Genomic DNA, 25,658 nt, shown 5'->3' with positions numbered 1-25,658 from the left:
CAAGCTTTGAACCCTTGACAGTAAGATTGCACGTGTAGACAAGACGTACGACCTCGTTCAAGTTACCAGTCATACCATATCGTGTCGCACACGAACCACGACTCAAACTCTTGAAACCGAGCCGCATACATTGAGAAACCAGTACTGCTGTGGTAGCCATCAAAATGTACGTCCAGTGGGCGTCAACAGATGCAGAAGTATGATTCACACTGCCGGAACTTTATAAAAGTTCCCGGCTTTGACATTTGTCTTGCATTATTGCTGTGGACCGACCTTTCATACTTGCTGTTTAAAAACTTCCACCTTCCCGTTTTCCTCGCGCTCCAACCAACGCAGAACCTAGCTCAAACATATATTGCTTCACAGATTTCTCGCCAGAACGATCACAACATGGCCGACATTGTTGTTGAGAAGAGAAAATCGACACCGTACGATTGCTTTTCATGATGCATCAAATCGTATTGTGCTAATAATTCTGTTCTTATCATTTCCAGTAAAATCGAATTTGAAGATAGAAAGCGAATACAATTTCACGGTACGAAAATGCCCCTCTTCTTCTGTTCAGGTCTCAACCTTCATTCAGTTATTAGCGTTAAAGGATTACCCCAGTCCACAGGATGGCAAACCATGTCATCGATATCTGTGTCTGTGGAAAGCCTTGAAACCAGAGACTCTTTTGCCACTGAGCAGAAGAAAAGCGGTTCCTTAATTTCATGGGGCGAGAATATGCCTCAGTTCGTCATTTTCGCATCTGATATCATTTTCTGTTCTTATACCTCTTGGCAGATTGGACCTGAAAGACAGCTCCAAAGTTCGTTTCGAACTAAAGAGCCAAGTCCTGTGGAAGAACAAAACGGTGTTGGGATCAACGGACACCCTCACCGTTGGTCAGCTACTGAAAATGCAGAGTGAAGCAGGCGAAGACCGCGACGCGCGTAAGTCTTATTTTGCTTCCCTACAGGTAGTCAGCCTCTTGACTCGATTTACTCTTCTTCAGATGTCGACCTTCTCGTGTCTACAAAATCTTCGGCAACTAACAGCCCCAAGCAAGCTGTTCTGAGCATAATAGTGCGGCAGACTGCGATGAAAGACCGAAACAGTGTAATCACAGCAGCAGATCAGTCGCGTTTTGTGGAAATGTGCTCGAGGCAGTCGTCGGAAGAATTGAGGGCTTTCGTTGGGAAGATGGTCCGATTTAGGAAAGCTCTAGAAGACACGCCTGTAAGTGTGTTTTGTTTCTATTTTCACCTCGCCTTCTGTGGAGTGGATGTGTTCCCAGCCGGCAGCCGCGAACGTTGAGTGGTATTGATGACTGATTCACTAACGCTTCGCATGATTTTTTGTTTCCTTTTCTAGTTCTTGTGTCTCATCGATATCATCCTTGGCGCGGCAGAAGGTGTTCGTAAGGCGAGTAGCTTCACACTGCGCTGAAAATAGGAATCAAATTGCTAACTTTAGGCTACTTCGCTTTTGCCACTGCTACCGTATTTCGATTACAGATCATTGAGAATCCTGTGACGAAGAATATCAACAAGAATACCGTCGCGCTCTCGAGCTCGCTGAACGAGGCGTTCACGCCCTTTGAATCGCTTTCTGCGAGACATATGGGCAAGCAAAGTGAACACACAATGCAAATGATGGGTGAGATGATGTGTGGTGTTGTGAAGGCGCTTGTGTCAGTTGAAAACTTTCTGAGAATGCAAGATGGTAGGTCTCTGATTTTCGACATGCTAAGTGATGAAACTTGATCGGTTCTAACGAAAATATATTTCTTTAGTTTTTGCAAAGGATAAGCTTGAGTTCAAGGTGACGTACTGGATAAAGTATTTCGAAGACTGCGCAAAGTTTTTGCTTGAAAAGGACACCAAGCGACCCGTTCCTTTGATCAACAAGACTTCGAGAAGGATCGCTCTACAATCTCCGTTAGGTACGCTTTTGTTCTTATAAATCTCTCTTCGACTCATCGATATGCCAATTCTCAGTTGCGAATGGAGAACTGCCAAAACATAATATGCTTCCCATGGAAATCCCAGCAACTTATTCTTCTGGGTCGTATGATAGACCCGACCTTGTGAGACTTGTCGCAGAATGGATATTCTCACCTTCTTTCCGGGAGACTGGGCGTCCAGACAGTCCAAACGCGGGGTCTCGTAGAAGCAGCAGTCACAGTGTCCACACCAGCAGCGGCATAACTGCGAACAATGTATTTTGTCTTTCAGGAGCACCAGGCTGCGGTAAGACACAGCTCGCTGCGCATATCATGGACTGGTTGCGAGATATGGGATGTCTCGGTGGATACTTCTCTTTCGACCTGGATTCTTCATCGTCGGCGAAGCGTACCCCGAGCCAGATACTCGACGCCTTGCCGATGACTATCATTCACCAAATATCCGTTGCGGAGCCGGACGCCGAGGGGCATCTAAAAGCTGCGTTCACGAAAGCCCAGGCTTCTGCCGCTATCCACGGAAACTTGGAAGAGCGCTTCGAGAAACTGTTTGTAGGCCCCATGCGCGAGTTTGAGAAAGGTCGTGTCGCTCCTCTTTGGAACCCACTTGAGCCATTGGTTTTTGTCATTGACGGAGTAGGCTCACGCACTGGAGTTGGCGAATGTGATTCAGCAGAGGCGAAGGCAGAGTATCAGAGGATGGTCGAGGTGTTGGCAGGATTTTTGAGCTCAAAAGCTATGAGTAGAGTGCCGCAGTATATCAAATTTTTGGTACTCTGTCGACCGGAAACGGGATTGGCCAGGATGTTGAGCCAAACTGGGACGGGGTACGTGAGTGAGATGGGCCATATCGTGCAGTATGTCGAGTCGTCTTCGTTTTCGTCACCCCCTTCGCCCTTGCCTACGCCTTCCCCCGGCTCAACGACTGAGTCTGGAATTTACGGGCCGACATTCTTTAATGGAAATACATCTGGGCCGCCGAGTCCTAATCCTAAAGGTGAACGAATTCCTCTTCCTTTTTCTGTAAATACTGTTTTCTGACTGGCTGTTTTGTGTTATAGTTTCGATTCAGGCGTTCTGATGTATTAGCCTTTTGTCCAAAGCCTAACACCATTTCATTCGTATTCTCTTAGATTTTGACTTCGTATATATGCGCCTCTTTTTGCTCACTGGTAATGTTCAATCGTCATGATAATTGGACCAGTTTATTTTTTTATTGAGAGGTGAAAAAACTTTAATATCTCAATATCGAGCTTTATCCAAGTGCCCGAAAGTCGCGAATCGCGTTAAGACGCGACGTGTCTAAACCTATAACGTGACTTGAATCTTACCTCCAATCCCACGTGAGGCATGCCGCAAAACTGAAAACAAATGAATGTTTGGCATCACAAAGCTTTACTTATACCTTCATATTCAACTTTCCAACCATCTTCTGGAAATCCTGGAGCATGCGCAGTACTTCCATCCCAGCCTGCACTCATCATAGCTACTGCGAGAAGTAAGGCTCCTGCTCCTGGAAAATACGGTGTCGGTACTTGAACACCACCCCCTGGCATACCGACGTCGTCGAAAGTGAATAAAGGACTCAAAAGCCAGTCGATAGCCTTGTCGGGATTTCCGTTTCTGGCCGCGGACATGGCTAGCATTGGGAAGTCCCATCTGTCGACCCATGTCAGCCCTTTAATCAGGTCCTTCAGGGTTATAGTGCCTACCCCCAAAAGTCAGTTGCATTCCATGACGCCCACACCTTCTCAGCAGTTGCCTTAGCCATGTTAATGTCCAAGCCCTGTGTTGGTGGGAGCCAGCCGTGGAGTCCAACAAGTGCAGGATGGTTACTTGTGAAAGCTGGGTCTGTCCAGAAGTCGGGCTCGATCCCTTCATATACGTCGTATGTCCCATTGCTGGAAGGAAGTTTTGCAAGTTTATTTCGGACATTTGTCCATTGCACCGGCACTTCTTTTCCTAGCTTCTGCATCCACGTCTCAGCTAATCCTAGGCCGAATCGCCAGTATGAAAGCTCGAACGCTGCGTTTCTGGTAACGTTTGGACTGGTATCCTCGCTGACGATGTACATGGGTGGTCCAATATCATACACCCCGCTGGTCTCATTCCACCACGCAAACGCCGCCATCCAATCTGCTGTTTCTTTCACGACGTCTTCCCACTTTTGCAATGTGGCCGCGGTTGGAAATGCTCGGTACTCATACTCTGCAAACACGAGCGGATGCGGCTGTTCCCATATGAGCAGGTTGTTTATTTCTCCCGGTGCGGATCTGCCGCTTGGGTCCGTCATCTTTGGCCATCTGGCGCCGGCTGGCCAGCCTTGTTGGATTTGAGCGCGTTGGATAGAGCTTCGCAGAAAACGCGAGTATATGTCGTTCGAGCGCGATAGCAGATCCCAGTTTGACCAAAGCGCCCAATGTATACTATGCCAGAAATACATCTCTGCCGCGTTCTCAGCACATTATCATGTTCGTGTGGAATTGAGCATACCCATGTGGAATTTTCTGTCGACATCGGCGTCAGCATATACACATCAGGATTCTTTTATTCTACGCCTACCCGTACTGGTTTCCCAAAGGTATAGTTTTTAAACATTAATTCCCCCAAGATAACTCAGGAAACTCACCCATCCATTGTTTGTTAGACCTGACTGTCAATTGCTGTTCAAATCTTTCAGGTTACCTGAATGATTAACTTATACTTACCTCTTGTGGTGGCGTACTTCCTGCTTCGTTCACTTTCATCAAATACCTTGATAAAATTATTCTTCTCTGTAACTCGGGTGCTCGAGAATCAGAAGAACCTGTTAACACATCTACAAAGCCATGATTTAACCAGTAACCTTGCCAGGTGTCCCTTGACGATTCAAAAATATCGGATGGTGATGAAATAGCACCGTTAATTGCAGTGGCATTCCCAAAGGCCACCGCAATGGAAAATACATTCGATTGGGATTTGGATGGCCGCACAATATACCGATGTGTGCTCGGTGATAGCCTCGTTACTTTCATGTCATCTCCGGCGAGCGACGTAAAGAACGAGTTCCCATCCATCTCGTGTGTGATTTCCGCTTGGACCTTTCCAGGCTCGTATATCTTGCTGGACGAAACGGTTAACACGGATGTATGCTTCTCTGGTACACTCCAATTCCCAACAAACGGCGCGCTGAACTTGGATGACCCGTCGTTCCATGGGAAATCAAGAAACATACCGAGCCTCCCGTCCTTTACTAGACCCGAGGTAATACGTATGCCAACAACATCTGTATCCTGCGCGCATGCTACCTCTACCAATACTTTGGCACCTTCCAATTCGAAGCTGCTGCTGATGATACCAGTCCATAAATCGAGCTTCTGGGAAACTTTTCTAAGATCATTCTCCGTCACATTGGTTAGGATATTTCCTTCGGCGTCCATAAACTGGAGGCCAATGCGCCCAAGGTTGACGCGGTTTGGATTCGAAATGAGCCACTGCTCAATTGGATTTCCCCCTCCGAAGTCGTATTGTACAGGCCGTCCGTGGTTCAGCCAGCTCACGCCCTTGTAATCGTCCACGTCGGCTTGTGTAACACCCAGCGGAAGGCTGTCGTTCTTCCACCCCCACGAGGAAAGGATGCCAAAGGGCTGGAATGTCTGCAGGCCTGTTACGTCTGCGCCGAAGGCGAAGTTCCCGTTGCCCACTTGCATCGGTGTGGTGAGACTCGAGGCGTTACGTGTTGGGTTGAATCGAGAGACGAGGGCTTTGCGGTTGATGAGGGCGTTGCATCGGTTCCATGTCAGTGCTACAGAAATGGAGGCAAGTAATATTGTGCGCTTCATCGTGGATCTTTAGTGGAGATGTGAGCTTGTTCGTGGGCACTGGTGATCAACGTCTTCGTTTTCTTTTATGGTTCTCCTGGCTTTCACCGGGACGCATGGTATGTCATGGATATAACTTCCTCACTTCGCCCTTGTACCCACATGACACCATTTTCCTCATAATCAGACGAAGTCTGCAATGTTGGGCCCATATATGTTCCTGGCAGCTTCTTTGCTTGATACAACGGATCGTCCTGCCCTTGCGGACCGACGTAGAGAATGGACTATATTTAGCTCCAGTCTATGACTTACTGCGAAATGTCATCTAGCATCGAAGGTTGTCCTCGCCTTTTGGAGAACTGGGATCCAAGATGTCCAATCCGAAGAAGCTGTTTTTTATTGCTGCCTATTTTTGTGGAACTATCAAAACCTTTGCTGAAAGTAGAAATCAAAGTCAATATACGTTGGGCATATACATTTCTGACAACGTGGATGCGCTGTAAACATGATCCATTCAGGGTGAGTACTGTGCTGCAAGTGTTGACATCTTCAAAGACACAAAGGGTCAGATTCAACACAAAGGCGGAAAATGCCGCCTCTCCTTTATAACATTCGCCAATGGCTAGTCGCCACTTTATCCCGTCCCTATCATCTTCACCACCAACTCCAGGCCCATCACACCATACTTTGACGAGGTCAGCTCATGACAGTTATGAATATTGAAGACCTTTGATTGATTTTAAAAGTTGCAGATGTCGAAAGACCTAGTTGAGAAATTCAACGCATTACCTCGTAACCCCAGGTCGCCGTCTGGGTGGGCGCCCAACGAGTGGCACTTTGATGTTCGATATGTTCAACTGGAACCGAACCCAGCTCATGTTGTGTTCTTTTTTCAACCTCAATCTCATCTCATATATACGCTAAGGTTGCCTATTGACCTAGCCAGCGACGAGGTCAATCTTAAATTCTTTCCTGAGACTGCGAAGGAGGCGGCGCCGACGGTTGTCAAAGGCATTCTTCGCGCGTTTGTTGACAACATGGGCCGGAACGACAGAAGAATGTACCCTGAACCTCCAAGTGCGCTCGCTCCGTGGAAACTTATGACTGACGACAAGGCCCTTGCTACTGCTGTTGGACATGAACTGAAGCGTGTTGGAGTCAAATCTGAAGCTCTGTGGGACATCAGCATTTCGAGCGAGACAGTTGTTGATGGTGCTATGCAGACCTTTGGCCTGTTTTTCCGTAATCTGGTTAATGTCTGTGTTCTGGACGATACTATGGCTGCTATCGTTCAGACTCCTGGCCCTATTGTATGGGAAGGTTGTCGTGTTCCTAAGGCTGTCTCTGAAAAGCGCAATGATCTCGATGATGAAGAGAATAGTGATTTCCGGGTGATGCTCGAATATACTACCCTTTGGGCCACCGTATTGCCGTCAGATGGCACTGAATACGAGGCCAAGCGGTACCAGGAAAACAGAGAGCGGGAATTCACGAGAATCGAGACGCTTTTGAAAGAAAAGCCAGAGCGTATCATCAATGCAGCGGCTGATCGAGGAGACGCCGATGCAGCCTTGGATTATGGGATGAGGTAAGTCGCTATTTCCAAACGTTTAAAACGCACATTTTCTTTCACTGAGCTTCCATTTACAGGCTTACGGTTGGTTTAGGGTGTAAACGCAACCGCAAACGTGCCCGCGATTATCTCGTTAAGGCTGCACATTCCGAAAGCGCCTCGAAAACGATCAAGGCCATGGCTCATGGCGTTCTTATAGAATGGTATTTGCACAGTGATAGAATCACTCCTCGGTACGCTTTTGCAGCCTCACATCACTGCAACGAAGCTGCACAGTTGTGTGCTGAGGTTTCCGGTTCAGATGTATGCGCATCTCCGGCCGTGCTTTGGTTTATGAAAAAGACGTTCAAAACCCTGGCTGAGGATGTCCCCGAATTTTATATCTGGTTTATCGAGGCTGTCGATGCGTTGGAAGCGAGAGACAGACAATATGAGGAAAATCAGGCCAAGATAGCGCGAAAGAGGGCGCTAAATGCGTCTCGATATCGATGTGCTGCTCCGGGATGTGAGATTGAAGCAGATAAAGGCTCGAAGCTGTCACGGTGTACGTCCCCTTCCTCTTCGTCAAGTTGACATATATGAGTTAGATATTTATCTTCTCTTTCCAGGCTCTGGTCCATGTGATATCGACAAGAAGCCTTATTATTGCACCCAAGAGTGTCAGAGAGAAGACTGGCGGAATCATAAACCATTTTGTCGCCCCGGAGCGGAGAGCTCAGTTATCGATGATGGGACGAAGTACGACCTTGCAGAAACGTCACCTGCTCGGAAGACTGTGGATGGGGCGTTGATGATTCCCATTACGTTCAGGGAAAGTGGCAAGACTCTTATGGTTTGCTCAACTACGATGGACGCGAAGATGTTGAAGGAAATGAAAAGATACAACGAGATGGATATTGGACAGGCGTAAAACTGGACCAAATTGATGGATGCCGGTATTTGTGGGTGGTTGTGTACTCGAGCATGAGAGCCTTCGCAAGAAATATAATTCAGGGATCCGGCAATTTCCGTCGCCCTCTTAATTAAAACCGCAGAATAAACAAACCATAATTCGTCCCTTGCTTCCACTTTTGTTCCACCGTTGCTCTTCACAGATACTTGGATATGCAACGCCTGAATGTAAGCGTAATGGCATCAGATCGAAATGAAAGTAAGTTTACTAACTTTTGTCGACCGGGTTGTAGATGTCAAAAGAACTCGTTGAGGCGTTCAACGCCCTGCCTCGCCGGGCGAAAACACCGTCGGGACGCGTGTCAAATGAATGGCATTTCGATATTCGCTACATACAAATGGAACCTGGACCATCCCATGTTGTCTACTTTATTCAGCCTCAGTCTCAGTTCACCCATATGGAAAGATTGCCCGTCGGGTTGGCGAGTAATCAAAGCGGTCTCGTGTTCTTCCCTGAGACTGCAAAGGATGCTGCACCGGTACTCGCCAAAGGCATTCTCCATGCTTTCATCAACAATATGGGTATGAACGACAAGAGAATGTATCCCAACGCGCCTGCGCCATACGCCCCGTGGAAACTCTCGACCAACGACAAATCGCTCGCGGCCGCCGTTGGCAACGAGTTGAAGCGCCTGGGGGTTCGCCCTGAGGCGTTGTGTACAATTGGAATTTCTGGACAATCGACTACTCGTCTCGCACAGGAGTCCTTCGCCCGATTCTTTGAAACTCTCAAGATGGCGTGCGGATTGGAAGGGATAGTGGCCGCTTCCATCGAAGCTCCGCAGTCCATTGGCTTTGAGAACTATCAAGTGCCGCCCGCTCTGCGTCGTTCTTCCTTCGATGACGATACTGATGATGAGGGTAAACAACTGAACGCGGTTTTGCAATACTACAATGTCTGGTCCAGGGGAGTGCCTTCTGATGGTGTCGAATACGATGCCAAGAGGAGTGGGGACGAGATGTATAAGCAGATGGAAATCATCAAAGCGCGCCTTCAGGAGAAACCAGAGAGTGTTGTTAATGCTGCTGCTGACCGAGGTGACGCAGAGGCAGCTTTGGACTATGGTATCCGGTAAGCTATGATCCCTCTTATTTATTTGCCATTTTTCGACTGATTCCGATCTCAGGCTTATGGTTGGTCTCGGGTGCAAGGCAAATCGCAAGCGTTGCCGTGAATATCTTATCAAAGCCGCATACTCCCCAAATGCATCTCCACTTGTGCAAGAAATGGCGCATTCGATACTGATTCATTGGTACCTTGAGTCTGTAGATGGAAAAATACGCACTCGTTACGCTTTCGCTGCCGCACACCATTGCGAAACTGCGGCAAAATTGTGCCCCACTCTGTCCTCAGCTCCAGCGCCTGGCTCCCCTGGAGTCCTCTTTTTTATGTCGAGGACTTTCAACAAGGTGTCTGAAAGGTATCCAGAGTTCTATTACTGGTACAAACAGTCTATACACGCGCTCAAGGCGAGGGAGATGGAGATGGAGAAAGGCCGAGCTAAGATGTTGAAAAAGAGATTGAAGAACACCATTCGCTACCGTTGTGCTGCGCCTAATTGCGACATTGAAGCGGACACTGGCTCAAAGCTGTCGCGCTGTAGGTTTCATGTCATTTGCTCCCACTTGTCGTGTGACTTACAAACAATTAGGTTCTGGTCCCTGCGACGATGACAAGAAGCCCTACTACTGCAGCAAGAAATGCCAAAGGGACGACTGGAAAAATCATAAACCATTCTGTCTCCCTGGAGCTGAGTGCTCTATCATTGACAACGGTACCAAATACGACATGGCGGCTACAGCCCCTGCGAACAAATCCGAATCCGGTGCTCTGCAGGTCCCCATCAGCCTGAACAATGGCGAAACTATCATGATATCATCCTCGACCATGGACGCTGAGATGCTGAAGGGGATTCAGGATATTAGTTTGAAGATGAATCGTAGGGGTCAATAAGCAAAGGCAAAATGTACCCCAATTCGATTTTATTACTCCAGAAATGTGTAATCAATCCCCATTCGCAACTTCTTTTTACAAGCCTGTTTACACCAATTTTGGACTTAATGGAAACTCTTCGGAGAGAGTTTGGAAATGTCCTTTTAGGTCCTGTTTTATGTATTGAACATAGTAAAGTTGTGTGTATAACTGGCGACTCCGATTATGTATCTAATAGTCTATCTTGATTTGAGCTCTGAAATTTATGACTTCCACAGATACCGTTTTTCTTCCATACGAGGCTGCAGCCCATGTTCAAGCAGATGTTCCTTTTCAAGTTGTTCTTCTGCTGTTATCGGCCACGGACTTGGAGCCTTTGGTGTATAAAGACACGAAGCTGTCCAGGCCACCAATAGCGTCTTCCAATCCAATCCCACGTTTTTGTACTATTGTTACTTTGCACTGGACTATATCGCCTGCTCTCGTTACTGTCACCCTTCTTTTTCCAAACTCGGGCCAAACTCTAACCCACGGTGAACTTTCAGACTCCACATGAGGACGAACCTCTCCGCAAACGCGAGGATGTAGACCATAAAAATGATAAGTTTCTCAGTGCCACCTTAAGGCCTTAGGGACGAAATCTTCATTGAGATGTGGCTTGAAGGAACTTAGATAAGGCTGGCCATGTTCGAAGGCTATTTGAAATTTGAAATAGTGGGTGTAATGGGCGCGTAAGTTCGGAGTTTTTAAAGCTTTGTGGAGGTCGCTAATTATGTGGCATGGCAAAGAGCGGCGAAGTCGCGTTTGCTAAAGTTGAAATACTCTGGTATATGGAAGATTTAAATCGAGATTTAAGCTAGCCATTACGTCCCAATCCGTTTCTTGTGAATCCTCTTGAGAATAGCGATAAAAAGTTCGAATTTGTGGCCGTCGGTAAATTCCGACGTACGGTGCCCCTAATTCTATATAAAATACATCCTTCACTAAATTTATCATCTTCTCTATCATCTCATCTTACCCCTTGCTTGTTGTAGATGTCCAAAGAACTTGTTGAATCCTTCAATGCTCTGCCTCGCAGGGCAAAAATACCGTCTAAACGAACCTCCAATGAGTGGCATTTCGACGTTCGATACATTCAAATTGAACCCAATCCATCCCACGTTGTCTACTTTCTCCAACCTCACTCGCAGCTCACGCATATGGAGAGGTTGCCTATCGGGCTAGCTACCAATCAAGATGGTCTTGATTTTTTTCCTGAGACTGCAAAGGATTCTGCGCCGGTTCTCGCCAAAGGCATTCTCCATGCTTTCGTCAACAATATAAGCAAGAACGACATGCATCCCAACACCTCTGAGCCATACGCTCCGTGGAAGCTCTCGACAAATGACAGGTCTCTGGCTACTGCCGTTGGCAACGAATTGAAGCGTTTGGGTGTTCTCCCTGAAGCGCTATGCAACATCGTCTTTTGCGGTGATACGCACATCCGACTCGCTCAGGAAGCGTTTGACCGAGATTTTCAACGTCTTAAGGTCGCACGCGGGTTGCAGGGAATTGTAGCCGCTGCCATTCGAACCCCGGAATGCATCGGCTTCAGCAACTATCAAGTTCCTCCTGCTTTAAGGCCCGTATCCAGTGCAGCAGCTGCACTGGACGCCGAATTGACCGACGAAATCAGACACATGAATCACATTCTACAATACATCCAAGTCTGGCAGAAGGGCCTGCCTTCGGAAGGTGGAGAATATGATTCCTCAAAGTTCGGCGACGTTGTGTACAGTGAGATGGAAATTATCAAAGCGCGCCTCGAGGAGAAACCAGAGAGCGTCATTAACGCTGCCGCTGATCGTGGTGATGCGGATGCAGCCTTGGACTATGGCATTAGGTGTGGAATCTTGGCTAGTCATGATTTCTTTTTATGATTAATATTATTTACTCTATATACAGGCTCACAGTTGGTTTGGGATGCAAAGCTAATCGCAAACGCAGTCGCGAATATCTTATCAAAGCCGCATATTCCCCTAATGCATCTCCCATGGTCCAACAAATGGCGCATGCTATCCTCATCCAGTGGTATATGGAGAATGTGGACGGGTCTATTCGTTCTCGTTACTTATTTGCCGCGTCTCATCATTGCAATATCGCAGCAAGATTGTGCACCACTCTGTCCCCAGCACAATCACCTGCGTCCCCCGCTATACTTTGGTTCATGTCCAAAACTTTTCACATGATGGCCGATAGATATCCAGAACTTTACTACTGGTACAAGGATGCCGTTCGGGCATTTGAAGCACGAGAGAAAGAAGTGCAACAGGCCAGGGAAAAAATGGTAAAGAAAAGATTGAAACATACGACTCGTTATCGTTGCGCCGCTCCAAATTGTGATATTGAGGCAGACACTGGCTCTAAGCTATCTCGTTGTAAGTTTGGGGTTTTTATGTTTGCTGAACAATTTCCTTCATCTATCTGCAGGCTCAGGTCCCTGTGACGAAGACAAAAAACCTTATTACTGCAGCAAGGAGTGTCAAAGGGAAGATTGGAAAAATCACAAGCCCTTCTGTCGCCCTGGAGCCGAGTGTTCAATCATTGATAATGGCACTAAACTTGACATCACCTCTACGGCTCCTATAAACAAGTCTGAGGATGGCGCTCTGCAAGTCCCTATTACCATTCCAAACGGCGAGACAGTGATGTTATCATCCTCAAGCATGGACGCTAAGATGTTGAAGGAAATTCAAGATCTCAGCCTGAAAAGGAATATTAGGCACCGCTGATGTTGCGAGAAGAGATTCTTTTTTGATTTGGAGCGTGCCAAACTGAATTATGTAGTATTAATTGAAATCTTAGGGCAGGCCACAGCCCGAAAAGACCACTTCATTTTGTTCCCGACATGTACATATTCGAGCGCTTCCTTCACATCTGTCAAATATTACACCTTCAACGATGCATCATATTGGAAATTTAAACTTCAACACCACTCCCCAACCATTATACCATACAAGGCATATAATCCACTACGGTACTCACAAACCTATTAACATCCAGATATTACGCACCAGAGTGCGAGGCGCTACCAAAGGAGGCCCACTGTATCAGTAGAGTTTGAAAAGAATAGTTTAGAAGCAAAATAGTACAGGAGGAGTAGTAGTAGACGTCCTACATAAGGCATAGCCTCAAAGGACAATAAATGGATTTAAAAAAAAAAAAAAATGAAATCTTGTGGCAAATTTCAACCTTGATTTCCATTACAAAAAAATCAAACCGCCCCTCTAAAGATACAATGAAATGCTTCAACGTGAACCACGACTTGAATCATGACCGACAACTAAGCAGCACGAAAAGCAAGCGCGTGCGGTAAAAATATAGGTAAGCGGGGAAATATGAATGCGTGGGAACCATCCATTTCGGGGCATGGATCCTTCCAATCACGGAGTCAAGACGGAGTACGATGATGATGGTGACGATGTTGAACTACTTACAATGGCACCCGCATTCGAACTTCGCTTTCAACGACTCGTACCATAATCTTCCATACTGAGCTCTAGTGAGCATGCAGCCCGAAAATCAATGGAACTCAGAGGATTCTCGGACAACCTTGCTCCGCGAAGAAGGGGAATCTATGAAACGCAAAATTAGGAGTGTATGGGCAGGCTTTGTGGAGTTTGCTCTCAGGGACAATGTGCTCGAAGTCGCGGTTGGTCTAATGTGAGCACTTTGTGTATAAGATTAGAAACAGGGATTGACGAAAGTTTACAGAATTGCCACTGCGTTTACAGGCGTCGTCAACTCACTCGTTACTGATGTTATCCTGCCTCCTATATCGCTGCTCCCTTTCATGTCCCGTAATCTCGAAGAGAAATTCCTGGTTCTGAGGAAGGGACCTCACTATTTGAAGCCTCATGGATATAACACACGACAACAAGCTGTGGACGATGGAGCTGTCGTTCTCACTTACGGGTGAGTAATCTATCATCCCAAATGATATACATACCAGATATGCTTAAACATTACGCAGGGTTTTCATCGACCAATTCGTCAACTTCATTGGCATTGGTCTTGTGCTGTACACAATTGCGAATGTTTATGGATATTTCAGCCGTGATTCCATCATTCGACACACAGTCAAGTGCACTTATTGTAGGAAGGAGATCAGTTCCAAGGTGTGTTATTATCTAGGACAGTGTGAATACCTGCCTTATTCCTGAGCTATGATAGGCTAAGCGATGCCCAATGTGCACAAGCTGGCTAGATGGTCGGGAAGACGTAGAGACCAGCGCTTTACCCTTGTCACGTCCAGGACAGGCATAATTGAGCATGCTTTTTCCTTCTAAGCTACCGCGTGTTAACTCTCGATACACTCACTTTCAATATACTGACTCTATTGAATACTTTCTCGGATAGCGGTGTTTGCTTTACAACTTGGCGAAGTATATCTGCAGTTGAGAGTCTTGGTCACTCAAGGTTACGCATGCTCTCGACGACACCAAGGCAAGCCGTGACACTAACATGACGAACTCTATGTGGATCAGATTCGTTCAAACTTAACTGGATGAGTACGGAGCGGCGTTGAGAACGGGATAAACACGTGTGTCCAACGGGGTCATATCTCACATGATCGACTAAGCGTTGTATCGTTGTGGAAGACCTCCTTGACATCCTCGAGGGCTAAGCATAGATAGGAGCGCTTCATCTGAGCGGCTACACGAGTACGTGAATCTCTGTCTGTGGACCACTTGTACCGCATGGCTACCTACTCTGACTGATAATGGCGCAATTCAGTGCTACCACTGTCGTCCTAGCTCCTAAATTACTTGGAAAAGACCCCAGGGTTTTCAGAAGCCTGCATACAATATGTTCGTGTGTCTCTCAGTGATCTAGTTAAGGTGATTACATTGTTTATTTCCCGAATGACTCGCATTTGTTCGGATTGCGACCTTAACCAACACATGCTTTTTATGCAATGATGTAATGGTCAGCCGGAGGACCATGAGCTCAAAGATAGCGAGGAATGGTTTTCATGTGGAATGCCGAACAATCTACATCTAATCGTCTCTCAAGCCTTGATCTTATTCTCTTTTGACTTCTTTCGACCTCCCATAATGCTAGCAAGTCATTGAGTACGGGGTAGTCGTTATCAGCATCAGTGCACGCGATCACACTGTTCTCGACAGTCCTTGGCGCGTCGGCATTGACTGATTCGGCAGCCTTGTCGGCACCTTTACTGTGGTCGGTCTTTCTGCCTGCGCGCTTGCTAATTTGCCTCGCTAACTACGAGTTCAGGCGCGTTTGAATCGTTTTGCTGTCATCACCCGTTGGCGGTGTACCGAAACTGTTAAATTTACCACATGTGTGCATTGCGACAACAAGATTCATTTACTGCAACGACTTTCCGTGAAAGGGTTGACACGATGCTATTGTATCGAAAGGGTGGCCAGGGTATTATTATCTCGTCAGCGGTATGTGGCAGTACCATATCGGTCAAGTAAATGATGCTGAAAACTCGTGTTTACCCGTCGCTTCACAGACGTCGTTGTTGAGCCAATTACCAATTTTGGTGTCCTAAGAGCTCTTAAGCCTTTTCGAACCCACCACCTATGCAAGACGACCGCTCTTTTTTTTGGTTATCTCCGTCTTCTCCATACGCCCCACTATCTTGGCTAACATTATGGCGATATAGGTACTCATCTGCGTAACTGTATAAGAGCAGGCATAATTTTGTCTAATTCCCTGTGCCCTTTCACTTCGAAGAGCTCATCTGGTCTACCTTCCTCCGTCGTCTGATTCAACATGCAATTCTTCACTGCCATCCTTCTCGCTGTCTCACTGGTGCTCCCCACCACCCTCGCTGCACCTCGCCCTTTGCGCGCAGTGCAGAGGTTCAGCGGAGAGACTTCTGGCAAATACATTGTCAAGTTCAAGTCAGGCGCTTCGAGGAAGAACTTCATCCAGAAGCACGGCCTCAAGAACAAGGTTGCTGAGTGGGACCTCCTCAACGGCTTCGCTGGTATGTTCTTCCAGCACTTTTTGTACAGAAAATATTCACTAAAGTACATCTCTTCATAGGCAACTTCGACGATGCCGTTCTCGACGAGCTCCGCCTCGACGAGGATGTTGAGTACATTGCTGAGGATGGTATCATGCACACCATGGCTACCGTTACCCAGTACGTGATATTTTTTTTTAATGAAGCTTCTCTTACTTAATTGAAAACGTAGAACCAACGCTCCTTGGGGCCTCCAGCGTATCAGCCAGGATGCCAAGCTCAGCAGCACCTCTACCACGTCTGTAAACTTTATTCTCGCGTCCGAAAGTAGAATCGCTGACTTTTGTCGTCTTTAAACTAGCGCTTTGACCTACACTTACAAGTATGATTCCACTGCCGGAGCTGGCGTTGACATCTACGTTGTTGGTTAGTACAGTAAATTGGTTGAGATATTTTTTTCATGTGCTGACTTGAATTGTTAATAGACACTGGTATCTACACCGCCCACGTTGGTACCTCTGCTTTCTTCCTTTTTTCGATACTAAATCCTCTTTAGTCCGACTTCGGTGGTCGTGCTCGCTGGGGAGCTAGCTTCAACAACCTTGGCAACTCCGATGGAAATGGCCACGGAACTCACTGCGCGTAAGTCAAATTAAAAGGTGGTATTCGACAGTTTTCTTACTTTGAACGCGTATATCCAGTGGAACTGCCGGTGGTACTCGCTATGGTGTTGCTAAGGTAATTATGACGAGCCTTGTAAAACCACATAATGCATGCCTAACTTCATTTCCTGCAGGCTGCCAACCTCATTGCTGTTAAGGTCTTGAGCGACTCTGGATCTGGTGCTACCTCAGGAATGTGAGCATATTTGTTTCTTTCCTCTTTTGAAAATTCTTTTATTAATTCATTTTTAGTGTCTCTGGATTGAACTGGGTCTTGACTCAGGCTAGGGCTTCTGGTCGTCCCTCTGTTGTCTCCATGTCTCTCGGTGGAAGTGCCTCCACTGCTCTCGATAACGCCGTCACCAGTGTAAGTACTTAGCCGTATACCTTCATTAGCCGACAATTCATGGTTTAATTTAGCTCACTGCCGCCGGTGTCCATGTCGTCGTCGCTGCCGGAAACTCCAACACCAACGCTGCCAACACCTCCCCTGCTCGTGCTCCCTCTGCCATCACCGTCGGTGCCAGCACAATCGGTGACGTCAGGAGCTCCTTCTCCAACTACGGTGCCGTCGTCGACATCTTCGCCCCCGGAACTGGCATTACCTCCACCTGGATTGGCTCCACCACCGCCACAAACAACATCTCTGGAACCTCCATGGCCACTCCCCATGTTGCAGGTCTCGTCGCCTACTTGATTGCCAAGGATGGCAACGTTTCCCCCGCTGCCATGGCTACTAAGCTCCAGAGCTTGGCTGTTAAGGGTGTTTTGACCTCCATCCGTCAGTATTTCCAAGTTCGTTTTTTTGCTACAGCTGTACTGATATTATGCTTTACTGCAGCTTCTGGCACCGTCAACTCCCTTGCCAACAACTCCTAAATTATAACGATTTTTATACGCGAACGCGACAAGGATAGAACCTGGGCGATGATTTATCTAATGTAATGATATCTCTCATGTATCTAACTATAATACAACGGATTGCTCTATTAACCTTGAGTGACTTCGTATTTTAAGAAACCTTTTTCTGGACTCGATTTTATGGATTAAGAAAAAAGGGTGTCATTTTGACCCTATTTGCTGAAATCTTCTCGGTTTTGCCGTGTGTATAGTAACATTTTCGCAACCTCCATTGTACCGGCTAGGTTTACAAATGGCCATCGGAGTATGTTAGCTGGCATAAGTTAGTATCTTGCTTTGAAACACCCACATAATATTTACAAATATCGATGTTGTTTACTGCAGCTGATCATCAGAACGATTAATTTGCTATGCCAGTACCTGGCATGCTCTAGGTAGAATCTTGCCGCATCACAAACGTCGGCAGGTCTCGCTGGTAAGTTCACACAGGGTGCCATTTTCTCACGGGGTGACGATCAAAACACTGGTGGATCACGTGTGCTTAAGCATTTTGGGTCCCCACCAGTACAAAGGGGAGCAAGCTCCCCAATCAATCTCGACGCAGATAGTTTGATAGGAAACGGAATCCATTTTCGCCACGCATGTCAAAATTTAATGGATCTGGATATTGCATTTATCCATACAGTAGCCAGTCTAGGTACCAGACAAAAACTAACTAAAGAAGGATTACTCTAACTTAAGCAAAGAGAAAGAATACAAATGATGATCTAAGAAAGCAAAGTGATGTCGAGAGAGCGAAAGATACAAATGATAGTCGGGTACAATATGATACAAAACCGAGAACCAAAGAGTGAATAGTACCAGACTATTTATCCGCGCCAAACCGCAGGTCCGGGGACGGTGTAGGGCTTGCCCTTGTTGTTGTATATGTCGACAGTGACACCAGGGTCTGACGAAAAAAGTCAATATGATGCTTTGGATAGGATGGAAAGGGAAAGCATACCGTTGTCTTGGATGTATCCTGGGATGGAGACAGTTGGCGGCGTGCCAGAGCCTCCTCCGGTGACCTTGATCTGAGCGCATGAAACGAATATCTCCGGAACACCTGTGCCTAGGTGAAGAGCGATTTGCTCAATACGAGCGAGGTACTAACGAGAAAAGATTAAGGTTAAATAAGTTCGGTTGTCGAAGAAAGCAAAGCTTACCTCTCCAGGAGGAGTGTTTTCAGGGATAGATGTCAGAAATTCTGACATGCCGACAGACGAGAACTGTAGGGGGTTGAGGTTGCTGGCACCCCACTCGGCGATCTATCGTCGATATTGTTAGACTTATCGAGTTATGATTAAAAGACCAACGCACCTTGAACCAATTTTGGCCACTGCCATCCCAATCCGCAGCGCTTCCAGGAGCCTTGCCGAGATATATGGAGACAGGCCCCTGGTGGTACATGTTGTTGCTCAGTTGGAATCCGAGCTTGCCACCAGCGGGAACCTCGACGGTCTCTTGGGCAGCGGAGGGGTTGTGATTACAGGTCGTATCGGGAGACGTGATACCATGGAATGGCTCGACACTCTGAGGCTGGCGTACAGCTGCTGTTGAAGACTTGTCGCCAGCGATCACAGTCTTGAAGATGTCTATAAAACAAAGTCAACTCCTGCGATAGAGAAAAACATGAAGAACGCACAGTGAGCAGACACGCTCTGGGTGGCAAGGAGGGCAGATGCGAGGATGGCGGAGAACTTCATGACGCAGTCGATGAAAGGCTCAGATGAAATAGGTAACAAGTCAAGTCTAAGTGTTGAAGGGGGTTAAATAAAGGGAATCAACCCGAAGGAGACTTGGGTACTTGGTGGTTGGGTTGCGACAGGATATCCAAATCGTCCTCTTTTATACCTTTTCGTTCTGGGGAGTGCATTGCCTCTTGGCAAAAGAATGAGTCTGCCTACAGAAAATTTTTGAAGAGAATGAGTAAGCTCATAGATGATCGAGGCATAATTTTGAAGCAATGAACATTCAACGAGAAAAAAATTAGGGGAGCAAGTTCTCATTCAACAAATTTTTTCTCGTGTCATATATTATGCTTAAAGAATACCACTCACCAGTTCAATGTGTCCTATCACAGTCCTTTTAGCTTTGAACGATGACTTAGGTCAGCGCGTGCGCCTCGCAGTGGATTCATCAGAGTGTCCACTATGAACAGTGGAACTATGAGCTTGGTCCATACTGCGACGAAGGCCAACCAGTCTAGAGAATGTTGGGGTTAGGATTAGGGTGCATCCTCAAAGTAATCGAGTGACCTTCTGCTGACTCAGGGCGGAACGTGATCGCAATGCCTGGGTCTTCGATCTCCATCAAGGTGAAGCCGTGTCTATTTTTAGCAATACCCTCGTTTGATTAGCGCCCGTGATTTTGATTTCTTTGGACCTCGCTTGCGTAACCGGTTCTTGTGCACTGTTGTGTGTGTGTGATTATCGAGGGTCATATATGGTCATAGGAGTGTTTTAATTCAAAAATGAAAAATGGCCAAAGACATGCTGGAAATGTCCTTGGCGAATCCTTGATCCCTCGTAACGAGGGTTCATTGAGCAAACTGGGAAAAATCATGACCCGGAGTTTCGAGAATTGAGTCGAAAAAAATTCTGAAAAACTTGAGCCTCAATATTAATCAAAACCAAGTCACTTATGCTTTCTCCAGTCATGAATAATGCAACTATGAGCGAATTTGTGTCTTGCGACCCTCCGGACAGGTAGCTGATGTTGAATTCTGACCTAGCAATCTACACAAGCCTCAAAAGATCTAAAATAAATATTCACTTCAGTAAATTTTGTGAATAAAATTTATGGTGCTCCGAAGAGAGAACGAAAGCGAGCCATTGGATGCTATTGGCATGTCATTCTGTCTATAGGCAATTTGGAGAGAATCAAAGTGTCCATGACCATCATATTCGTCATTCCAAGAAACATATACCTCATTTTCGCAGATCTAGATTAGCAGATGCCCCAGGAAGCACCCTTCTAAACATGTCCGCCTGTGACCCCGGTTTTTACCCTCAAATCCACTAAAAATTCGGGTTTGAAATCGGCGAAATCGACAATGCACCTCAAAGTACTTCCCAATTCGGCAATTTTTCGGGCTACACGTAGCCGCTACAGGGCACCTGTATTGGTTTTGAAAAATAAATTTGGCCCAAAATGTAGACCTTAAATCCGTCAAATGAGACAATGTTCTGCCCCCAATTGGCCTGCGGTGCCCTGAAATCCGCGAGGAATGGACAATAAAATCACGACTTTGGGGTCTCAAATCCGACAAAATTTAGACCATGCATTTAGGGGAGCTTCCAGAGCCTATGGCAATGGCCCAGTAATCAGAGCAGAAGACTCATTCTTTGACGTGGTCACTGCTACATTTTCGCATCATTCGCAACCAAGTTGTAAGACGGGACCATATTAGATGTTGTTCATTCCGTAGTTAGACTTACTTTGGGCACGGACATCCGTACAAGTGAAGAATTTGTGATCTCCGACTGGCTTAGATTAAACTAAGAAACATTGGACATTTGCGATCTTACATGTCTGAATTCCAATGAGAAGGTAGGCCGGATATGAAAATTGAAAGAAAAAAGTCCCCTGAAAAATAGTGGATTGGTGAAACTGCATGGTTTATACGATCTGCTTCATCCTAGAGAACGACCTGGCAAGGATGTTTCGATGCGGTTGGATATGGTTGGACTCGGTGTCAATGTGCGAGCAGCTGTGGTGCTAAAAATGGGACTAGGACGAAGGAGTCTAAAACGAGCGTGTGAAATGTTTAGTCATGAACTGCACGAACACGTCGCATTCACAGCCAGCGTCACCGATCACCACTCCTACCAACGTTCACCAAGACAGAGTCCTCGCAGTGTTCGTGCAGTTCCCTGCCCGCCTTGTCATATATAGTGCTCTACGTGGCTCTCTAGGAACTTGTTCATCCCTCTTGTATTCCGCGAGCCAGCTCTTTCGTCTGTTGCACGACTACAAAACATGAATTTGTTCCGGTTGCTTGGTACGTGTATTCTCCAGTCACCGTAGAAGACAAGTAGTGAATTTTCGTTTCTTTCTAGGTGATTTATCACATTTGGCCTCCATTCTTATTTTGCTACACAAGATACAGACTTCTCGATCATGTAGAGGTGGGCCGATTCATACGTCTTTGCGGAAGTGGACGTTGACGAGGGCCATATAGGAATTTCCTTTAAGACGCAGATGCTCTATGTCATCGTGTTTGTTACGCGCTATTTGGACCTGTTCTTCCGATATGTGTCGTTGTACAACTCGGTCATGAAGTTGTTCTTCATCACAAGCAGTTGCTACATCCTTTACCTCATGAAGTTCAAGTACAGGTTTGTTGCCACTTCCATCCTTCCATCTGCATGGGCCACCTATCTATGCAGGATTGTACCGAATACTCAACAGTTGCCATTTCCAGACCAACGCACGACCCCTCTATTGATACGTTCAAGATCGAATATCTCATTGGCCCCAGTGTCCTTTTCGCCCTCCTTTTCCACTACCACTTTTGGGTCTCCGAACTTCTTTGGTCTTTCTCTATTTGGCTGGAAGCTGTCGCCATTCTTCCTCAGTTGTTCATGCTTCAGCGCACCGGAGAGGCGGAGACTATCACGACTCATTACCTAGCGGCGCTAGGTGCATACAGGGCTTTATACATCCCTAATTGGATTTATAGGTGTGTCCCACCCAATTTATTGCTATTACACCGAAGAGCAGAGTCACTGGATGAAATAACTCAATGACATCATCGCCTTTGGTGCACTAGTTCTCAAATACATGTCCCCTTACTAACTTGTTTTCATCTCGCTAGATATTTCACTGAAGGACTTGTAGACCCAATTGCAGTGACGGCTGGAATCGTCCAAACCGGCCTATACATTGACTTCTTCTATGTCTATTTCACAAAGTACGTGATTTGGTTCGGTTGCAGTTGACGTTGACTGATCAATGTTCTCTTTTTTTAACTAAAAAGAGTATTACAAGGTCAGAAATTCGAGCTCCCTGCATGAGGGAAGCGTTGGCATCGTAAATGTATACCGATTGAACCAATTAAACCCGTTCGTTCTTCATGTCATGGCTTTAGCACTTGTCACGCATCTTCGCTTCCCCCTGTATACCGCCTCCCTATCTATCAACTTTCGTTTGAGATTTCTGTACTCCTCACATCTTCTCGAGGTATTCGGCCATCCGTGACGTTCAACGTTGGTTTATCCTTTTCCTTTTAATAATATTGGAGTCTGGGTTAGGCAGCGAGTTACGGTACTGGTCTTTCAAGATAATGATTGGATAATGACTCTCCCATAATAAGTTACTTGTCAAAAATCTCGAATACTTAACCTGGATGAAAACTTTGTATACTGACGAATTGCGACTATTTTATGCATAATGTCGACGTCTTGGTTCGGTGACTTGCCCTGTCGCGTCCACAGGAAGTGTTAAACAGTGCCACGTGATTTATTACTACCGTCCCGTCATCGAATTGGAGCCGTGCTCGTCGACATCCGAGTCGTTGAAACGCAGTCTTCGTTCATCTTCTCCTCCATATCATATTTTGGTATCAACTTGGCCTCCCGAATGCGACGATTAAATACGGCTTGGTGACCTCGACATCTCCGTGGAAAGATCTTGACGTCGAACGTTACAAACCCTCGTTGAAAACCAACCTACAACAAGACAGATAATCATATATCCCGATGGAAGAATACCTGCAAGGACATCTATGCGATACCACTCGTTGACGGATGATAGGTCAAGATGGCGACATCTTGAGGCATTGAGTGCTCAGATCGACAATAAAATCATGAAGCCAAAATTCACCTGTGAGTGCTGATCATCTATTCCTTCCACGAGGCGAGGATGTTTTAGTAAAAGGGTCGATTCCAACTGCGTTGCATCTGTATGCCATGGACCCGCGTTTCACCCATTGTCCTTTCTTCTTCTCATTAAACCCTTCTTATTTTGTTTCCCTTTTCTTCGTTTTACCTTGTTCATCATCCCGGGTTGTACTCCCTTGTTGGAGCTCAAGACTCTCCTTACCCTTTCGCAGGGCGGAGTAGGCGGTATGGAATCAGGCAGAATGCGATAAGAAGCCGCCCAAAGTGTCCGTTCCCCGATCTGCGCTCAGAGCCTAACAGCGTTTTGCGATCGTAAGGCTGGACCGACATTCTAGTACACGACCTAAACACGTCAGTGTAGGCGATACCGTCCCAAGTATTAAGACGGTCATTTCGCAAAGGCATGGTCGTATACAACTCCTTTCGAGAGTTGCTTCCAAAACTCGGTTGATAGCTAAGCCAGCGTCGAGTATTTCTGGAGGGAGACGGGAGTCTTCCTTTCATGAGATCTCACTTGGCTGCTGGTGGTCCCGGACGTGGTGTTCTTTGTTATTTCTAGACCGATATATTACTTTTCTCTGTTTTTATCAGGGAAAAGAGGCGTACTCAACAGCGCTCGCACGGATAAGACCAACCGTGTGGTCGTCTTTGTCAACAGAGATGAACGTGGCGTGTGGTAGTGCGCTTACATGTGCTGGTTTCTTTGGTTTATTCGCATTTTTGTGTTGCCTATCTTCGGGATATGTCTTTGGTGTTACGACGGGGGAACATGGTGCTCTCCTGGGATTTAATGGTGGATAGGGTTTGAGGTTGCGATCTGGTTATGAAATGGAGTTGGGCGAGTCGAAGGGGGATGATGGACGTGGGGACAGTTTTTGGCATATCGACGCACACTGGTTGCGAACATGAGATCTTCTTTCAAGTCTGCATTTTGTGCAGCGCTGAGCCTTTCTCTTCTATTTTTGTTTTGTTAAATGCTTCATACCGACTTATCTTGCTCTTTTTTATAGATCAATGACCAGATTTTGATCTAACAAACAGAGCTCATGACCGGGATCTTCCTTCGTTGTCTCTTTAGACCACGTTCAGGACTTTTAGGACTGTCACCACCCATGTCTGTCATCTCAATGCGGATGCATTTTTTTTTCGTATCTGCATGTCAAGTTTCAGGATCATATCTCGGTCTTCAGGTTGTCGGATCCGTAAAGCGTGGGCATGAAATCGTGGACTAGTATTTTCAAATCCGGTTGTGTGCTCAAATATCTGGTGCGTAAAGAGCTTCTTTCTATCCTTGTACCTATTCCACAAAAATATACAATACCTCGTGGGTTTATTGTTTCCTCTTGGCTGTATGCTGAGCCCATTCGTTCTTCAGTTCACCGAACCAAGAGGCTTCAAATGTCCTCGATGGTTGTTGGATGACCTTGGCACCCTACCTAGCGCCATCTCAGCAGCTATCATAGGACTTACCTTCGCTCTTGTCATTTTCGGGCGTTGCTGAGATATATTTGGCGGACTACGAACGGAAGTTTAATTCGGTTTTTTTCGGGTCGAACTTGCCTTTGTTGGATTGAAATCGCGGCACACCAATTGGACGACATTTTCCTTGTTCCAAGAAGATGGCGACATCCCCAAAAAATAGGCAGCAGCTTGTGTATTGCTCGACGAGGACATGGCGTATTTCCAGTTTTCCCTTTCAACCCAGCACCTTGTTCGCTCCCATGCCTAGCCGATTATGATACGTGAAACTCATGGACTACGTGATATCTTAAACTAGTTTAACGCCACCATCGAGCAGCATGCGTGGTATATCTGCTGCGTACTGGATAGGGGTGGGAAAGACATACCGGGGATCTCAACATGTTCTGACATTGGAGTTATCTACCTTGGATGGTTTATTTCTGCACACAAGTCGCATGGTGTTCTGTGAGTAAATTTGTTACTTGGTATTTCATATGCTCATGAATTTGATGATTTTCTTTTTCTCACTGGTTTTTGTTTGTAAAGCCCAGACTTTTTCGAATCGTTATTATTCCACTTTCCGCCATTAATATGTACGGGAAGACAGAAG

The 25,658-nt window shown here is 46.4% G+C and overlaps 9 protein-coding genes across 9 annotated transcripts; 7 read left to right on the top strand and 2 right to left on the bottom strand.

Moving 5' to 3' along the window:
• Positions 1 to 390: 390 nt before the first annotated feature.
• JR316_0002571 (uncharacterized protein) lies at positions 391 to 3,026 on the top strand (the record flags this gene model as incomplete). The annotated part of the gene is made up of 10 exons (XM_047888363.1): positions 391 to 428; positions 495 to 535; positions 584 to 734; positions 787 to 935; positions 998 to 1,221; positions 1,394 to 1,411; positions 1,500 to 1,707; positions 1,778 to 1,927; positions 1,983 to 2,942; positions 3,007 to 3,026. The coding sequence occupies 10 exons, from the start codon at positions 391 to 393 to the stop codon at positions 3,024 to 3,026; spliced, it is 1,959 nt and encodes a 652-aa protein (XP_047753286.1).
• Positions 3,027 to 3,330: 304 nt separating this feature from the next.
• On the bottom strand, positions 3,331 to 5,766 carry JR316_0002570 (uncharacterized protein; the record flags this gene model as incomplete). Its single annotated transcript, XM_047888362.1, has 4 exons — positions 3,331 to 3,604; positions 3,658 to 4,390; positions 4,562 to 4,598; positions 4,654 to 5,766. 4 exons carry the CDS (start codon positions 5,764 to 5,766, stop codon positions 3,331 to 3,333), a joined length of 2,157 nt encoding a protein of 718 aa, XP_047753285.1.
• Positions 5,767 to 6,497: 731 nt separating this feature from the next.
• On the top strand, positions 6,498 to 8,228 carry JR316_0002569 (uncharacterized protein; the record flags this gene model as incomplete). The annotated part of the gene is made up of 3 exons (XM_047888361.1): positions 6,498 to 7,333; positions 7,396 to 7,862; positions 7,927 to 8,228. The coding sequence occupies 3 exons, from the start codon at positions 6,498 to 6,500 to the stop codon at positions 8,226 to 8,228; spliced, it is 1,605 nt and encodes a 534-aa protein (XP_047753284.1).
• A 234-nt stretch (positions 8,229 to 8,462) lies between these two features.
• Positions 8,463 to 10,223, top strand: JR316_0002568 (uncharacterized protein; the record flags this gene model as incomplete). The annotated part of the gene is made up of 4 exons (XM_047888360.1): positions 8,463 to 8,468; positions 8,503 to 9,341; positions 9,397 to 9,869; positions 9,922 to 10,223. The coding sequence occupies 4 exons, from the start codon at positions 8,463 to 8,465 to the stop codon at positions 10,221 to 10,223; spliced, it is 1,620 nt and encodes a 539-aa protein (XP_047753283.1).
• A 1,013-nt stretch (positions 10,224 to 11,236) lies between these two features.
• On the top strand, positions 11,237 to 12,973 carry JR316_0002567 (uncharacterized protein; the record flags this gene model as incomplete). The annotated part of the gene is made up of 3 exons (XM_047888359.1): positions 11,237 to 12,084; positions 12,147 to 12,619; positions 12,672 to 12,973. 3 exons carry the CDS (start codon positions 11,237 to 11,239, stop codon positions 12,971 to 12,973), a joined length of 1,623 nt encoding a protein of 540 aa, XP_047753282.1.
• Positions 12,974 to 13,749: 776 nt separating this feature from the next.
• Positions 13,750 to 14,507, top strand: JR316_0002566 (Anditomin synthesis protein L; the record flags this gene model as incomplete). Its single annotated transcript, XM_047888358.1, has 4 exons — positions 13,750 to 13,904; positions 13,956 to 14,156; positions 14,215 to 14,359; positions 14,415 to 14,507. 4 exons carry the CDS (start codon positions 13,750 to 13,752, stop codon positions 14,505 to 14,507), a joined length of 594 nt encoding a protein of 197 aa, XP_047753281.1.
• Positions 14,508 to 15,986: 1,479 nt separating this feature from the next.
• On the top strand, positions 15,987 to 17,723 carry JR316_0002565 (Alkaline serine protease; the record flags this gene model as incomplete). The annotated part of the gene is made up of 11 exons (XM_047888357.1): positions 15,987 to 16,203; positions 16,263 to 16,362; positions 16,415 to 16,480; positions 16,544 to 16,608; positions 16,668 to 16,690; positions 16,739 to 16,824; positions 16,884 to 16,920; positions 16,979 to 17,040; positions 17,097 to 17,211; positions 17,265 to 17,625; positions 17,686 to 17,723. The coding sequence occupies 11 exons, from the start codon at positions 15,987 to 15,989 to the stop codon at positions 17,721 to 17,723; spliced, it is 1,170 nt and encodes a 389-aa protein (XP_047753280.1).
• Positions 17,724 to 18,574: 851 nt separating this feature from the next.
• JR316_0002564 (putative endo-beta-1,4-glucanase D) lies at positions 18,575 to 19,450 on the bottom strand (the record flags this gene model as incomplete). The annotated part of the gene is made up of 5 exons (XM_047888356.1): positions 18,575 to 18,654; positions 18,709 to 18,853; positions 18,911 to 19,012; positions 19,065 to 19,339; positions 19,390 to 19,450. The coding sequence occupies 5 exons, from the start codon at positions 19,448 to 19,450 to the stop codon at positions 18,575 to 18,577; spliced, it is 663 nt and encodes a 220-aa protein (XP_047753279.1).
• Positions 19,451 to 21,725: 2,275 nt separating this feature from the next.
• JR316_0002563 (ER lumen protein-retaining receptor) lies at positions 21,726 to 22,762 on the top strand (the record flags this gene model as incomplete). Its single annotated transcript, XM_047888355.1, has 6 exons — positions 21,726 to 21,747; positions 21,806 to 21,874; positions 21,928 to 22,084; positions 22,171 to 22,428; positions 22,564 to 22,659; positions 22,726 to 22,762. The coding sequence occupies 6 exons, from the start codon at positions 21,726 to 21,728 to the stop codon at positions 22,760 to 22,762; spliced, it is 639 nt and encodes a 212-aa protein (XP_047753278.1).
• Between the last annotated feature and the right edge of the window lie 2,896 nt (positions 22,763 to 25,658).

Source organism: Psilocybe cubensis, chromosome 2, assembly GCF_017499595.1.
Source record: "Psilocybe cubensis strain MGC-MH-2018 chromosome 2, whole genome shotgun sequence".
Classification (NCBI taxonomy): domain Eukaryota; kingdom Fungi; phylum Basidiomycota; class Agaricomycetes; order Agaricales; family Agrocybaceae; genus Psilocybe; species Psilocybe cubensis.
The sequence above is the reverse complement of the archived record's forward strand: the minus strand, read 5'-3'. Positions and strand labels throughout refer to the sequence as shown.